Below are 18,699 nucleotides of genomic sequence, written 5' to 3'. Positions count from 1 at the left end.
TGTAGAATTTCCCTAGAATATTATTCCAAAACTCCTTATCCAGTGGAAGTATGCAAAGTATATTGTTTTTAAAGTATTGATATTTACTATCTCTTGCACAGATCTAATAGCAAATCATGCTGAATTTAGTTTGGGGGTAATTTCTTTAATATATTTCCAATTTAATATATTATCGATTTGTAAGCCAAGAAATTTGGTTGTTGTTTCTATTATGTACCTCTTGTTAAGTACTCTGCTTGAAATTTGCGAGGTTGAATTTGGACAGGATTTGAATTGGATTATGTCAGTTTTGTTGCTCAAAAAATCTATGTAAAGATTTTTTTTTGATCCTACAGAATAAATCTGTTATGGTAATAATATATCAGAGGAGAAAAATTCGCTTCGAGCAACAGTGCATATAACTGTGCATATTAGTGTGCATATTACTGTGGAATCCCGGCCACCAAGTCACTCAACTGAGTGCGCTCTTTGTATAATGGCAGTTGACTTAATATAAAATGTCAGCATACATGCCCAACTTGGAGTCAGGCCACAAAGGGAAAAACAATGGAGAAGAGGGGTTCGAACCAGTGATGTGGATTGAACTTCGATGTGGCTCAATGATGAGGCACTTGGTACGTAGAACCAAAAACCCAGGTTCGATCCCTGGCGCCGGAGCAAATTTTTCTCCTCTAATATTAATTGTTACTATAACAGATGTATTCTGTAGGAACAAAAAAGATAATCTTTACGTATATAAACCATGAATACTGGTACAATAAACTGTTCTGGGTTCGAAACCTCTACACATAGACCTATATAATTTATTTTAAATGGTTTATGTAGAGTAACAGTATACAATCAAATTTACAGTTTCATTCTTTGTGAGTACTATTATAAGACACTTTCTACTTGGCAAGATTCATCGACCACCAAGAATATAGAAAGGATATGCCCGCAGTATTCATAGTTATTTATTACTGCTTTCTATTCTTTGTTGAACATCTTTCATATTGTGGCAAGAAGTTGGCAATGTGATATTTGTACAAGCTATTCTCAATTGTTCTCGCTGTTCAATTATTTTACTTACGTCACAGATAATCACATTGTCATTTGTTTACGTCCATGTTGATCAATAAAATCAACAAATCAGGTATTTAAATGTATTACTATTCCAAACGTATCATTATAATGTTCAAATTTGTCATTGGTATTTTAAAGACTAGCTTTCGACTTATAATGTGTAATAAATTAATACATTTTGTACGGTATTTGTTCTCTCAGTTCCACGTGCGTTGTTACTCACAAACGTTTATCGAAGTAGCAATTTCTTATCATTTCGCACATGAATTATCATCTACCATCAGCACTTCGTCATGTTTTGTAAGTATTTTACACTGAAAATATTAATTAATTTCTTGGGATAAATGATAAGATGTATTGGATACACAAGATTAAATAATATTTAGTTGCAGAAATATATTCAAGGATGTAACCTCTCTTGGCTGAAAAAAAAAAAGAAAAAGAAATGTAATAGCACAAAAAAAAAAAAAACAGATCGACGACAGACAAAAAATAGAAAAACTTATCTGTGCTATACTTCTAACAGTTGGATACACATAATTATGTAGCCTACATTTTGCCTAGATGCTTTCAATTCAGTCTCAGAATCATTTTAGTGCCTTGGTCTCCCCTTGGTGATGTTCTCATCAGAGAAATCTCCTCGACATTTTGAAACCCCAGAAAAGAGACTTGACTCTCTTACGTACTCAAAACAAAGGGATTAGTGAAGTTTAAGACTTTTTCTTGAAATTAATCTTATCATTAACATTTTAAACACATTTAGATATACCAGAAAAAACAAGGGTAAAATTTTTAGAGGAACAGATGCATTACAGGACCCACCCCAAGTATTCCATAGTATCGATTATATATTGTATATTTTCGATTATTATTTCAAGTATGCCATCTTAACAATATTAAATACATAGTATTATAAACATGTATAATTTAATAACACCAACAATAATGATATTAACCTAATATTAGTCACCTCTGTTATACAATATATTAAATTTTATTCAAAATAAAGTTAAAGAAACGAACCAAAGCTAAACTTTGTAAACACAGTAACATTAAACTTTCAGACAATACAACATTGGTATTAATACAACAATAAAATTAAGTTCATATTAGTCATCTTTATAATACATTATAAAATACTAATTCTACTCATTTATACTGCATTTTTGGTCCAGGGAAAATACTAGTCTTTCACAAAAACACATTTTTACTAGTATTTTCCCTGGACCAAAGAATTAAAAACAAAACTGGTGTAAAATTAGCATTTTACCATGGATCTCGCTGAAGATGTTCCGTTTCATCTTCTCCGTTATCCGAATGATTTCACAAAGTGCTACAATATGGCGTTCCTGTGTCTATCATTCAATACCTTGTAATTTCCAATGACATCTCCACAGGAGTTCATCTCGTTTACTTTTAAATTTCTTCAGTCTCATCCCAGGTTTACATGTTTCGCAAAACATTTCACTCCTAAGTAAACCACATTCACATAAAAAAAACCATAAACATAGCCTACATGTCTTTATTCATGGATAAAGCTACTAAAAAATTTACAACTTATTTATAATTCCATAATTTCCATTTCGAGGCCTACATTTTAAATCAAGAGGGAGAAATTGATCCACATCCTTTTTATATTTAACTATAGCATTCGAAATTGCCGCCATGATTATAATCAAACTAATTTACAACAATATTGATTGGTTGGCAACATAATGAAAACAATATATACCGGTATCGATCATTTAGTTGATCGAAACGCAACTTCCGTTGACCTTTTTTTTGTGGCTTAGCATATTTTTATATTTAGGGTGGGTCCTATAATGCATCTGTTCCTTTTTAAATCCTGAGGAGCAGGATTTTTCCTGCGAGACATTTTGAATTCAGACATACAGTGCACTCTTAAGATGTCTTCAATACCTTCTACAATGAGGCCCACTCCATCTAATGTCTGGTCTATTGTTTCAGCATACACACACAGAGATGACCATCACACCTTATCGGTGTGTTTGCTGGTAAGTTTGTATGTCAACTTACGATCGTGGTTTGTTTTTAAAAAGACGGTAAGATCAGACCTGTAAGGAGGTTCCTTTAAGTGCACTGAAAACAAATTTTAGCTCTAAAATGTTCGGAAATCTCAATATTATCACGAAAAACGTTGATTAGGCGGTAGAAAGTTTGCTGATTCGGAGCTTTTCTCGGGTGTTGGTTTGATTCCCACTTGGGCCAATTACACGATTGCTTTTTTCGCAGGTTTTTCCAACTATAAGGCGAGTTTCAGGCAATTTCATAGCAGTGGCGTATACTGGTTAAAGGGTTTGGGCTACCGCTGACCCTATTATTACACAAAATATATCTAACAATTACTTTAATTTTAATTACTATGGTAAAACTAATAACACAAAATTATTACATTATGTTATATTATAAACTTTTTCTTTTGTAATTTCCTTGGGCTACCGCCGGTAGCCCCGGTAGCCCGCAAAATACGCCCCTGTTTCATAGCGAATCCTCGGTACTGTTATCATCTCGCCAAATTTTGTCTCTTATCAGGAATTCAATCGGCTCTAATAATTCAGTAGTTGATACAGCGTCTTTAAATAACCGATTAGGAAACAGATTTGACTGAAGCGGTAGGCTAACATGGTGATAAAGAAAAACTCCTTGTTACACCATTTTAAGTGAAAAACATACTCAAAATATTCTTTTTCAGTAATGGCTACATCGTAGTATGTAGTGCAATTGTATTAGCTAAAATATGAATAATTAAAAATGAACATATAAGCTTAATAATAAAATCCTTAGGAACATATCTTTCTGAATTGCGAGAAAAGCCAACGAGGAAAGTAAACAAGATAAAAAAAATGTAAAATAAATTTTAAAATGTGTTTGTGTTTATGCAATGTAAGAACCCACTTATGTACAATGTATAAAATTTATTGTATACAGGTATATTGTGTATAGGTAGCTAAATGACCGTAGGTGAATTGCAATAAAATAAATAAATGAATGAATGAATAAATGTTATGTGCAAAAAAAAAAACGCTCAATGTGGGAAAAATTACATCAACACTGGACAGTGAATGACTGGAAGAATGTACTTTTTTCCGATGAGTCTCATTTCGAGGTCCACGGCCACCGTGTTTCTTACGTACAGAAAGGATCCGAAAAAGTAACAGCAGCTCATCTCCAACAAGCACCCAAATAACCCCCTAAAGTAATGTTTTGGGGTTATTTTACACATGAAGGGCCTGGAGCATTAATACCTATCAAGGGAATGATGAATTCTGACAAATATATTCACTTATTGGAAACCAGAATCGTACCCCAGCTGCAAAAATCATTTCCGGGTGGCAGAGATGTGTTCCAACAAGACCTGGCACCATGCCATACGTCTCGAAAAACTACAGAATTCTTCAACAAGAAGAATATTCAGGTACTCCCCTGGCCAGGCAACTCACCCGACATCAACCCCATTGAGAACTTGTGGTCAATTTGCAAAAGAAGAATGCAAAAAATGGATTGTTCTACAAAGGAGAAGATGATTTCTGCCCTCATTGGTGTATGGTTTTGCGATGAAGAAATTAAGAATATTTGTGGGAAATTAGTGGAATCCATGCCAAATCGTCTCAGAGCTGTTATTAGGAACAAGGGAGGCCACATAGATTACTGAGGTATGTCTTAGATCCTTTTTTTTTATCCTGTTTGAGTGTTTTTGCATAAGTAATTACGTTGTTCGGATTAATTTGCACACTATGTATAAAAAGTTAAATATTCTTCATCTAACATAATTAGGAGCATTAAATGCAGACGTTTGAGATGGGCAGGCCATGTAACACGTATGGGCGAATCCAGAAATGCATATAGAGTGTTAGTTGGAAGGCCGGAGGGAAAAAGACCTTTGGGGAGGCCGAGACATAGATGGGAGGATAATATTAAAATGGATTTGAGGGAGGTGGGATATGAAGGTAGAGACTGGATTAATCTTGCTCAGGATAGGGACCAATGGCGGGCTTATGTGAGAGCGGCAATGAATCTTCAGGTTTCTTAAAAGCCAGTAAGTAAGTAATAAAGAGTTAAATAAACGAGCACGTAAGCAAACAAACGACTAAATAAATAAACGAACAAACATGAGTAATAAATCAGTAAATGAATACCTACCGGTATGGTAAATAAATAAGTAAACAAACAAATATATAAGTAGCCTATACTTTTTCATTCCTATTACTTTTGTATGAAATTAAAAGTAGGAACGTTACAAGCAGTGTATTATAATGTTATGTATAAGACACGATATGCACAACATACAAATCATAACTACAAGACTATCTTCACTATCTTCGTTAACTACGGAATAAATTATTGTCAATTAAGTAGGTCTATATGATACTTTATGTTCTCATTATTGCTAAGACGTGAACATTCCTGAAAAAGTTAGCAATAACTTTCACTTACTCATGACTTCTAAGGAACACAGAGGTTCATTGCCGCCCTCACATAAGCCCGCCATTGGTCCCTATCCTGAGCAAAATTAATCCAGTCCCTACCAACATATTCACCTCTCTCAAATCCATTTTTATATTATCCTCCCATCTATGTCTCAGATTCCCAAACGTCTCTTTCCCTCCGGCCTCCCAACTAACATTCTATATGCATTTCTGGATTCCCTCATATGTGCTACATGCCCTGCCCAACTCAAACGTCTGGATTTAATTTTCCTAATTATGTCAGGTGAAGAATACAATGCGTGCAGTTCTGCGTTGTGTAACTTTCTCCATTCTCCTGTAACATCATCCCGCTTAGCCCCAAATATTTTCCTAAGCATCTTATTCTCGAATACCCTTAGTCTCTGAATAACTTTCACTACGAATTTATAATATTGATTGCAGATATACCTATGGATGCTACGAGGGGTGCCAGCTCATATTGGAGTGCCTGAAAGTTACCAAAATCTGGCTCATGCTGTAGCGTCAGTAAGCGAGAGAATCTTCACGAATGAGCAACCTATGGTCTTCTCTTTGCCCTTGAAAAATTTCAGTGTTGTATCATTATTTTCCTAAGCATCTTATTCTCGAATACCCTTAGTCTCTGAATAACTTTCACTACGAATTTATAATATTGATTGCAGATATACCTATGGATGCTACGAGGGGTGCCAGCTCATATTGGAGTGCCTGAAAGTTACCAAAATCTGGCTCATGCTGTAGCGTCAGTAAGCGAGAGAATCTTCACGAATGAGCAACCTATGGTCTTCTCTTTGCCCTTGAAAAATTTCAGTGTTGTATCATTATTTTCCTAAGCATCTTATTCTCGAATACCCTTAGTCTCTGAATAACTTTCACTACGAATTTATAATATTGATTGCAGATATACCTATGGATGCTACGAGGGGTGCCAGCTCATATTGGAGTGCCTGAAAGTTACCAAAATCTGGCTCATGCTGTAGCGTCAGTAAGCGAGAGAATCTTCACGAATGAGCAACCTATGGTCTTCTCTTTGCCCTTGAAAAATTTCAGTGTTGTATCATCAGATCTAGGGGACCACGACAACTATTATCCGGAGTACAAAGCAGTGACCATACCTCACGATTCGCTGTGCAACACCAACAACTCTGCGTTCCAGATCATAATGCCTACTTAGTACAGTTGTATACAAGTTACCGCATACATCATTTCTGGCATAACTGGATTGACGGTATGGATGATCTACTTAGACCACTGCACACGCTGGGACGTTGGACAGTTCTTTTGGCTCCTGAAACGAATACTTGGAACTCTTGGACGGAATATGCCTACCAGAATTTCATCTTTCCCCTCAAGTATGAAAAGAATGACTTTGTAGATCTTCAACATCAGTTAAACCTCCAGATAAATTTTCAAATTTATAATATGTTAGAAAACTCTATGGGGCACTTCCTTGTGGTGGTGATGGGAGACCCTGCTAAGGAAGAGGTTGCAAGTGTGATATTTCAAATCCTTTTTAAAAACAAATATTATGATTCCATAGTGATTCTAAATGCAGCAGAAGGAACATCTATAAATGCTTTCTACCCAAATAATTTTTGCTCTCTGAATCCAGAACCATTATTATTTGGCACCTGGACCGAAAATGACGAAGACGAAGGGTTGCTTGTAAATAAAGTTTTTAACAAAAGACAAATTGAAGAAAATTTAACAGGTTGTTACTTCAGAGTAATCCCTGCAAACACTGATCCATTTGTGATAACAAACTCCAAGAATCCAATCCCAGAGACCGTGGGAGGACTAGATGTCGAATTGCTGGAAATTTTCAAACAGGCATTCAAGGTTACAAACAAGGAATATAGTAATGATAGTGTACATATTACAGTATTGAACAAAATGCTGAACCTTTTGTACCAAAGTACTTCTGAACTGACAACGCCTTATTTCACCCGGAGTTATAAATTCTTCCTTCCAATTGCAGAAATGTATCCTAGATGGGCAAGTTTCACCAGGGTATTTACCCCATTTGCCTGGTTTTCTGTCCTAATCTCTATAGTGTTCACTTCTCTGGCTTTACGGTTCCTGACAGAGCGGGTGTCCAAAGACCACAGTATCTACGGAGCAACATCCCAGTGTTTCTTGAACACTTGGTGTTCAATTCTGGGTATTGTCGGACCATCTGATCTGTGCCCCCGTAAGATATGCGAACTGAACACTAATTCCTTCTCAGCCTCGGTAATTCATTTCTCTCCCTGCATTCCTATCTCTCTCTTTTATATATCTCTCCCTTTCTGTCCCCCACTATTCACAATTTTGGCCTTCTTGCGGGACAGTTTACAATATTTGCACTTGCAGTCCAGTGTTGTCAACTCAACATGAATATTGTAGCACAGAGTGGCGAAAGAAATATTATTAAGCAAGTACGTAATAGCATTTTGCCATGAAGAGAAACAAACAGGTCAATATCTGTTTCCTATAAATCAGCAACGAAAAGAACAGCTGATATCACAGGTGGGGCTTATTTTATTTCAATTGATTACGTATTAAAATTACTTACTTAACTAATACTAATAATACAACATTTTATGTAATTTATATAGACAGGTCAGAACTCCTAATAAAGAAAATCAGGAGAGAGGGAGTCTGTGCGGGAGATGAAAAACTAGAATCACCAGAGAAGAACAGACCAAGGGAACTTTTAATTATTGTAGATGATATGAACCGATGTATTTTAAGAAGAAAGATACAAGAATTTTACACCGTTCAGAAAGAAGTTTCAACATTGAAGAAATTACTGAAGCTTGCGAGAGAAGCAATAATTTCTAAGGTTGGAGAGAAAAACTACGGAAAGTGATTCGAGACATGGGATTTAGATTTAAAAAATGTAGAAATACAAGATGTATTTTGATTGAAAAAAATAATATTGCAGCATGGAGGACCAGTTATTTATGACACCGTTTGACGGAAGTTTGGCAACATCCCTATTCGGCAAGGTTCGTGGCCTGCTGTTTAACGTGGTGGGAGGAAAGCGGGTGGAATGGAGTGAGTACAGGCGTTAACTTTTCCAAGAACGACGACAGCGCTGAAGGGGCACAGATCCGATGGTCCGACAATATAGGAGTTGATAAAACCCCTCGCAGTACACCTCTCAGAATGGTGTTCTTGTCCAGGCATTTTTCACCAGTTACATGGTAGATCCTGGAAGACAGCATCAGATAGACACACTTTAAGAAATTCTGGAACAGAATTACACAATTCCTTTGGAATTTCTATCGAATTACAACCTACAAATTCAAGCTTACATCGTTTCTGACTCCGTCAGCACTCTGAACGTCGCTTTCCACACTGAACGTTCAGCAGTGTTGATCAATGAAGATTTCTTTGCATACTATGCCAAGAAGCTGTGCGGAAGGGCACGTTCCCCTGTGTATCATAAGTTCAGTGGAGAAGCAAGACACACGCACATGCATATGGTTGTCAGTGGCGGTAGATACTTATTCTGGAGGTGTAATCAAATTCTGGGTCGGCTAGTACAAGCAGGAATACCCCGGAAAATCATGGCTGATATTACGGATCCTCTGGGGAACCTCGCCATCAACCAAGCTGTTGATTTATTCAATCACCTTTCATTTTCCTTTGTCTTGGGTTATTTGTGAGTTTGATCGTTTTCGTTCTTGAGATGAATGTTCACTTTCTTGGAAAATGTGGAACTCCTATGTTGAGGAAAAGACAGTAATATTGGTGTAAAAACGCTTCCAGGCCTAAATTCCCACTGCTTAAGGGTATATGTACATGAATGACCACAAATATTATCAGAAAATGCGGGCTCTAAATTTATAAAATTTTATAATTTAATTTAATTTAATTTGGGATATATCAAAACAACAGTATTCAAACATTTACAGAATAAAGAATATAATTACAAAACAAACAAGAGAAATAGAAATAAAATAATACAAGCAATATAAAAAGAAGATACAGTAGTATTAACAAAATTTGAGACCGAATGAGCAGCGCTCGTGTTTGGTCACAGTTCAGATATAATATTAAAATAAAAAATAATAATAATAATAAAAATAAATAAGTAAAATAAAATAGGAACTAAAATATAATTACAGCGGCAATGGAATTATATAATATAACATTAACACTAGAGAAGAATAATATCGCACGTGAAAAGTAGGACTAATATATATTTTAAAATTATAGAATACAAATATAATATAGGTTGATTAATTTATACACATAGGCTATAGATTTATTTAATCAAATTGAAGATATTAACACGTTTCTATTTTTCTTGTTATATGTTATTGGGTTACATGTTAGAAGTTCCGGGTGTAATTTAGTTAAAGCATTGTACAACCGAGGGTCAAAATTTATGCTATGCTTTAGACCAGCAGATGTGAGACATTTAGGTTCTACTAATGTTGAATTAATATTTCGTCTTGTGTCATAATTGTAAGAAAATGAACTCGCAATTGGACAAAAATTACAAGGTACCACAACAAGACTTATTAGAACTTATATATCTCATAAAAGTATAAAAAGGTTACTAATAATATTTTTTTTAGAATTCACTTTTTACTTTAAATTAAATTTTCCAAAATTTTTAAATTTTCACATAATAATATTTCATAACTCCACAACCATTAGAGATAGAATTCTGAAATTTTGTACACTCATTTAACATGCATTTATGCAAAAGGTAGACTACAATAATGCCCACTTCTCTGAAAATAGAAAAATTAGATCACAAAACATTACGGAAATTTTAATTTTTTTTATATAGGACAAATAAAAAATTAATTGTATTAAAATAAACAACTCTACATGTCTGAGAGTAGTCTTCTTTTCAGAAATAAGTGTTTATTACATGCAGGAAAAATGTTATGGATACCAAATGATGTAACTGCGGAATTTTTTTTTTTTCATACTTTGATAAAACTGGTTTCAAAATATTATTAGTAACCTTTTTTATACTTATATAAGATATTTAAGTTCTAATAAGTCTTGTTGTGGTATCTGGTAATTTTTGTCCAATTGTGAGTTCATTTTCTTATAAAATTTTAGAAATTTAGAGCCAGCATTTTCTGATAATATTTGAGGTCATTCACGTACATATACCGGTACCCTTAATGACCAGTGAATTTATAGTTCACAACAGAAATGTTGTTGTTGTTGTCTAGTGCCTTGCATCTGGCAATGAAGCCATTAGCAGACAACAGAAATGTCCATAAACAAAAATGTCTACATACCGTAAGTTATATACAGAATATCTCAGTAGGAATGTAAAATATTTCAGCATAATGTAGTTTGAGGTAATTTACATTGATTTAACCTGATATACCTATGTCCGTTGGGAAGTTATTGATGGCGAACTTTTAAATGGAATGACGCATTATAGACGTATTTCTACGTTTTAGTACATTGTAACCATAGGCGGAGTTATGAGAGGGCATGGGGGTCAGTGCCCCCCCCCCAAACTTGTCTCAACTCTTTTTTCTATTAATGTTAAAAAATATTGAATTCAAAAGATCTTTTTTGCTTTTGTGTTTAAATTGATGAATTAATGTCTTCAGATCATGTGTCTGAACTATAATATTTATTTTAAATTTCTGAATGTATAAGTTTTATTTATTTATGTCTATAACAGGGCAAAGCCCCAATTACAATAGACAGTACGGATAATTGCTTAAAATATGGAATTGCAGATAACAAGAAAAAAGAGATAAAATAGATACAAATGCAAGATACAGGTGTAAATACAAATTAAAAATGAAAAATGGACAAAAAAACAGACAAATAGATACTACCTAAATAAAATACACAGATATAGATATAGACAAAATGAAAAATACAAAATAAAAATAAATAAAAAACAGATAAGTATAGATATCATAACCAAAAATGTAAAATGTAGCTATAAATGGCAAATTACAGAGTAACAAATAGATACTGTAGCAATAAGAATTGCTATAGGCCTACAGTACCTCATTTGAGGAATGGAAGCACTGTCATGTTTCTTTTGTAACAGCCTGTACTCATGTGTTGGATGTCTGCAGGTGTTCAGGCCGCTACTTGGAGAAATATGAATAGCATACTGCACAACAATGCAGAAAAAAGAAAAGTGATCCCGGATATAATGTGTTAACTTAAAGACGAGATTAAATGAAATAATTAGAGGTTACACTTTGTATGATATCTTCAGGAGAGTAAACTTCATATAAAAAAGTGTCTGTTAGCACTGTTATGTACGAGGGGGATCCAGGAAATAACGACCGTTCGCGCATACCCGCCGCGCAGCTGACTCCCCTTCCTTGTTTGAAGGTCAACTGGCTTCCTTAACATGTGTTCTCATAATGTTGTGAGTACTGGTTGCAACAAGTCGCCATTGTACATTTTGTGTTACTTCAAAATGAACGACGTGATTGATAATCCCACCGACTGTGAGGTGAGGAGTGTGATTCGATTTTTGAATGCCCGTCATTTGAAACCTGCAGAAATTTACCGGCAATTGAAAGAAGTGTATGGTGATACTGTAATGAATGAAAGAAATGTGAGAAAATGGTGCGAAATGTTCAACAATGGGCGAACAAATGTCCACGATGAAACTCGACCCGGACGCCCATCACTCATCACAGAAGACCTGAAGACTAAAGTGAACGACAGAATCTTGCAAGACAGGCGCACATCACTCGACGAATTGCATATTGCCTTTCCTGACATTTCTCGTTCTTTGCTTGGTGAAATTGTGTCGCAACATCTTGGCTACCACAAAATCTGTGCACGATGGTTTCCACGGCAACTGAGTGACCAACACAAAACTCAGAGAATGGCCTCAGCACTGACATTCTTGATGCGATATCACACAGATGGAAACGCCTTTCTCGATCAAATTGTGACTGGTGATGAGACCTGGGTGTCTCACAACACCCCAGAGACCAAGCGCCAATCACGTCAGTGGCATCATCCCTCATCACCCAAGAAACCGAGAAAATTCAAACAGACTCTCTCAACACAAAAAGTCATGGCTACAGTCTTTTGGGATTGCTAAGGTGTTCTTTTGCTGGATTTCATGCCAAAAGGCACTACGATCAATGCAAATCGTTATTGTGAGGCTTTACGAAAACTACGGCGAGCCATCCAAAACAAGAAGCGAGGAATGCTTTCGAGAGGAGTTGTGCTTCTTCACGACAACGCCCGCCCGCACACTGCTGCTTCAACTCGAGAATTGCTGGATCAATTTGGTTGGGAATCTTTGATCATCCGCCCTATAGTCCAGACCTTGCTCCTAGCGATTTTCACCTTTTCACTAAGCTGAAAGACTTTCTGGGTGGTACGCGTTTTGGAAGTGATGAAGAGTTGAAGAAGACAGTGAACTCCTGGCTTAATGAACTGGCGGGAGAGGAGTATAACACGGGAATTCTAAAGCTAGTGAACAGATACGACAAATGTTTAAATGTAGGTGGTGATTATGTAGAGAAATAAAGGAAGCTTCAGTTATGCAACAGACTTTGTTTTTTAAAATAAATATATTTTTTTAATTATTACAACAAAACGGTCGTTATTTCCTGGATCCCCCTCGTAGTTCTATTGATGTATGCACATGTTTCTGTACCGACGAGAGAGAAAAAGAGGGAGATTGTTTTAAGTTATGCCCTATTATAACTTGTAACAGACCTACAGTTCAAGCCCTATACAACTCGGTCCGAAACATCGCGGATATGGATGTAATACTGTAAGCAGGGTACGAATTAACGGGAGAGGGGAAATCCCCCCCCCCCGTTGGAAAGTTATCCTCTTCTCATAAATTTATATTAACATCCCTGCCAGGGATAACTTCTATTCCCCTCACAAAATATAACTGTTTTAATATGAGTATACATGTACTTTATAAAGTATAAACTAAGCAAATAAAATAATATTGATGTATTATCATCACCAGCAAGCTGACAACAATCAATAACTTAGGAATTACACATCTTACCTTAAGCCTCCTCATGGATATAATTATTATTATGATCAAGATGCAAGACAAACAACTCAGTGCGACTGAGCGTTGAGCCGTATCGAATGAGGATAATAATAATTTTATGTATGGTATTCTCTGTATAGGATTCTATCCCCCAATTAGAAATCTTAATTCGCACCCTAAGTATATGATTATGTCTCGTGACCAGAATATAGTACGAAATGGAACCATAAAAATTGGAGATTTATCCTTTGAAGAAGTGGAAAAATTCAAATATCTTGGAGCAACAGTAACAAATATAAATTACACTCGGGAGGAAATTAAACGCAGAATAAATATGGGAAATGCCTGTTATTATTCGGTTGAGAAGCTTTTGTCATTCAGTCCTCTGTCAAAATATGTGAAAGTTAGAATTTATAAACCAGTTATATTACCGGTTGTTCTGTATGGTTGTGAAACTTGGACTCTCACTTTGAGAGAGGAACATAGGTTAAAGGTGTTTGAGAATAAGATGCTTAGGAAAATATTTGGGACTAAGAGGGATGAAGTTACAGGAGAATGGAGAAAGTTACACAACGCAGAACTGCACGCATTGTATTCTTCACCTGACATAATTAGGAACATTAAATCCAGACGTTTGAGATGGGCAGGGCATGTAGCACGTATGGGCGAATCCAGATATGCATATAGAGTGTTAGTTGGGAGGCCGGAGGGCAAAAGACCTTTGGTGAGGCCGAGACGTAGATGGGAAGATAATATTAAAATGTATTTGAGGGAGGTGGGATATGATGGTAGAAACTGGATTAATCTTGCTCAGGATAGGGACCGATGGCGGGCTTATGTGAGGGCGGCAATGAACCTGCGGGTTCCTTAAAAGCCAGTAAGTAAGTGAGTATGTAAGTAATTCGCACCCTGCCTATAACGAATAAGGTCCTAGTATATCGATATAATAAATAATTTATTGATCATAACGTGCTTGGATCTCAGAATTCGACAATTTCTCATGTTCAGTTTTGTGTTCTATTCCTAGCAACGTCTAAAATGAATGTATACTTCAGTAGGTATTATCGAAACAAAAGAAAACTGTTTTTTTTTTCTCCAGATTTTGGTAATAGTAGACTATGTCTCAGAGACATGCCACACATAACATTTTTAAAATAATATATGTATAAATTAGGAATACTAATTTTTTAAAATAAAAATACTAAAACGTACCACAAATTACATATAAAATATGTATTGATTGAGACGAGTATGCCTACAATTCCATAAGGTTCTTATTCATTACTGTCAACTTGTCTTTATTCAGCATTTTTCTTATTATGGCGAGTAGTTGGCAATGTGATATTCTTAAAAGTTACTTTCTATTGTTTTCACTACCGGTACTCAATTGTTATACTTACGTCAGAGAAAAATGACACACTTTCAGATATCATAATGTGGTGTATGGCCATTTTTATTGGTAAAGTCAACAAAAATGTTGTTTTATTATACAAAACGATGTATATATTGTTGAAGTTGTCATTAATATTGTGAATATTGTTATTGCGTCCTGTAATATAATAATATTACATATATGTATACCCTAATAGAATGTGTAATGATTTACGTTATGTACAACGGTTGCTGTTTTAAGTTTCTTCCATGTCAATTTTGACCCAGAAACGTTTTGACAACGCACCAATTCTTGCGTGTGCAAGATAAGTTTTTATTACACTATTTCGACGAATTATATCTCTACATCTACATCTCTACTCCGTCATGACACGTAAGCATTTCACACAATACATTTTATTTATGTAAGACAAATATTATACAAATTTGATATTCTTTGTTCTTACATACCTACAAAATATTATGCGATTTATGTAAGTTTTGTTCAATGTGTTGTCCAATTTGGTATGCCTATAACCGGATGGGGAGGAACAACCAAATTTACACTTTCTCTGCTGATATTGCTTCTAAAGCGGATAATTAAACTTTGCTTAAAGAAGGTAATTAATTATCCAGCAAATTTCATTTATTCAGATTTTAATGTTTTTGAAATTGAACAAATAGGCTATATAGATTGTTAGGAGTATAGTGCAAATATTTTGTTATTATTCAAGAAAAGTGTGTGTAAAACAATTCATCTTTACTTTCTCGGCACTTTCTCCCTTGCTTTATTAGTTTTTCTATAATGTATCACGAATTTTACGGTATTATTCCTTTTGAATTGTCGTACTATGAAACGCCTATAAGTTTAGATTATAGGCATGCCTTTTGGTCACATGTACTCCAGTGTAAACACTCTTTCTTGGTCTTTAGTGGTCATTAACCTTGCAGAAAGCTCACTTGACTGAATGAAAGGATTTTCTGACTCTGAATTAGCCGATATTCATTTAATGTAGAGAACAGCAAGAGAATCTGCAATCGTGGGAAAGGAATGTTACTGGCTACGATTTGCAAATCGTGGGATTCCAAAGAGACGAATGTTTGTTACTGTACATCAAAGAGTTCGTCCTCGGATCGAGAACCGTGGGTCGCAACGTGACCTTTTCTTTCGTTAGGTGCTACAAATTTTCTAAAAAACATTCGACACTAATACAAAATATTAACTTTAGTTAACACTAAAGAAATTATTTCATTTGGTATATTTCTTTTACTTAGATAACTATTTTAAATGTCAATTTATTTCAATTATTTCGTGATAGCTTGGAAGTGAATACCACGTGGTTTATAAAGTCTGTTTCATTTTGATAACTGAGACATTACTGTACTTACAATGCTTTTGTTATATTATACTAACTTATGAGAATTAAAAAGTAGTATGTGTCCGAAGTTCGAATACGTTTTTAGCTAATTAACGAACACGTGAATTATTATTAAACATTCTTTACGTATTACGTTGCTGTAAAATTCTAAATTTCGTGTACTTTATTAATTTTATATGCCCATGTTACAATTATGGTAAATAACAATATTTTAGACCATTATCTTCCTCAGGTAAACTAGACAGGGTAAAATTTCAATATTCTTGACAAAGAAACCCACCCCACCCAATTCTTGGTCTGTTGTTTCAGTGTGCACATACAGAGATAAAGATGACTGCCAGAACTTTTCCGTACGTTTGCTGGTAAGTCCATATATATCACATTTATGATTTTGTATATGTAAGTTAATTTTATATAACGGCGATGACATTACAATTTGTGTGTGAGAGGTTCCTTTAAAAGCATTAAAATCAAATGTATTTGCTTATTTTAAATAATTGAGGACCGTTTTTGCAAAACTTGCTAACTGTAAGAACTAAATTTTATGGGAAACACAAAAAACTAAAATAACTCCAAGTTTTGCTATAGCTCTCACATAGCAGAAAGCAAGTTTTGAAAAAACGATCACACTTGACACACTACTGTGAAGAAAATAAGATTCTCCTAAGAAGCCTTTAGCATCATGTAGAGGCCTGTCTTATGTTAACTAATCCACCAAAATCTCAATTTTGAAAATTTTGCAGTTAGCAAGTTTTGCAAAAACGGTCCTCAATTCGAAACATGTCAAAGACAAAGAGATCTTAGTTATGCAAACAAAGTTATATAAATATATACTGCCAAAAGAATAAATAGCTATATTGGAGAGACATATGTTAGTTGCATTTTCATGTAAAGTTATTTATTAACATAATTATTCATTTGTTTATATTTAGTTGCATGTTGTTAACAGAGAAGAAAAATTTATATGTCTCAACAGTCATACTTTACAATTTTTCAATATATAATAGGCCTAGTTATTTTACTGTATATAACAAGTATGCAAAGCAGAGCTTTAGAGAGCGAATATAGATTGCTTTTGAGACTCTAGCTCTGTATACTACCTATATACATACGCAATGACAAAATATTTTATGGAACATTTTTCATTTAATTGCAAGATCGCCAGAATATAGTTTGTTATCTTATCCAAACAACGTCAACCACTTCGTGTGACAGTAACTGAGTAAGGGATATACAGGGTGTTATAAACATTCAGTATTTTGAGAGGTATTCATGAGAATAAGAACGAAGTCTAATATACATTGTTCCTGAAATTAATATCTTCCGAGATATGACTGCTTCTTCAACACTGTAAGCACAATGGAAACAAAGTAGTAAAACGGAAAAAGAGAAAACTGGACTCAACTAGTGACAAAACACAATAATTGCTTACCAATAAGGCAATATTTGGAGTTGTATTTGTGTTCTTTAATTTTCACTGGGGGGGGGGGGGGGTCTACTGGTCCCTCAATATATGACCGTTCACATGGAATGTCATAAATACAGTCCCTGGAGTCCATGAGATTCGACTTGGGTTTGCTATTGGAAAGAATCTGGCGAAGAGTAGGTACCCATATCTAGCAATATATTAATTTTGGGAACAATTTTATTAGACTATTTTCTTGTTTTGATTAATACTATCGCCTTGCAAGATATTGATTGCTTCTTTTAAGACCCTGAAAACTACCAATTAATTCTGTGGCTGGGAGGAAAAAGATCTTAAGTCAATTTTTTGTGAAAATGAGATTTTTATATATTCTGAAAGCGGAAACAATTCTCTACAATCTGGTAAAACGGCTAAAGTCAAATAAGACTCCTGACTGGATTTATAAAGCGTCACCATATGTCCTAAGTACTTTTTGAATCGAGCACACACAGAATAAAGGACTTAAGAATGTTTAATACTTTATTCCTTACAAACATCACATGTTTACTTTCCATGCTTCCCTATTAAAAAGGTCCAACGTGTATTTTAGCCATTTTATCACATACTGATGCCCTTTCCTTTTAAAACTTTAAGCATCAGGGTAAACAATTCTATAATTGTTTAAGACCCATTTTGCATTCCTAATAATTTACATTTCTCATTTATGTAGATATGAAAAACGTCTTATGTTTAAATAGTCTCTTCTACTCAGTTTGGGTTCTAGTCTTAAAAGGGCTTAAGTGCGGTTATTTTTGGAAATAATCAAGAAAATTGTTAAATGAGCAACATTATCTATTTTAGAAGAAATATTAACAAATAATATCCAGAAAAAACCTCTTAATTTAAAAAACTCTATAATTGACACCAATTTCAATCTCTCTACTGCTCTCCTGAAAAGTATAAAATTTTTACTTAAGACCTTTTTCCTCCCGGCGACAGAATTATAAATTGGACATATTTCGTTCTTATATATGTAAAAGC

The 18,699-nt window shown here is 34.7% G+C and overlaps 1 protein-coding gene across 2 annotated transcripts in view; it reads left to right on the top strand.

Moving 5' to 3' along the window:
- LOC138705737 (zinc finger and SCAN domain-containing protein 31-like) overlaps window positions 1–18,699 on the top strand; it is a 92,246-nt gene that overhangs the window by 70,767 nt on the left and 2,780 nt on the right. The window contains exons 5-6 of one of the 2 annotated variants that reach the window (XM_069834301.1): window positions 3,031–3,077; window positions 16,563–16,615. Coding sequence is in view for 1 of the 2 variants with exons in the window: in XM_069834309.1 (XP_069690410.1) it covers window positions 3,031–3,049 (19 nt within the window). In the remaining variant the exon portion in view is untranslated. Of the gene's footprint in view, window positions 1–3,030; window positions 3,078–16,562; window positions 16,616–18,699 lie in introns of those variants that run through there. The other variant, XM_069834309.1, reaches the window with a different exon arrangement.

The sequence above is a fragment of the Periplaneta americana genome, chromosome 9 (assembly GCF_040183065.1).
Source record: "Periplaneta americana isolate PAMFEO1 chromosome 9, P.americana_PAMFEO1_priV1, whole genome shotgun sequence".
NCBI lineage: Eukaryota > Metazoa > Arthropoda > Insecta > Blattodea > Blattidae > Periplaneta > Periplaneta americana.
This window is presented reverse-complemented; position numbering and strand designations above follow the sequence as displayed.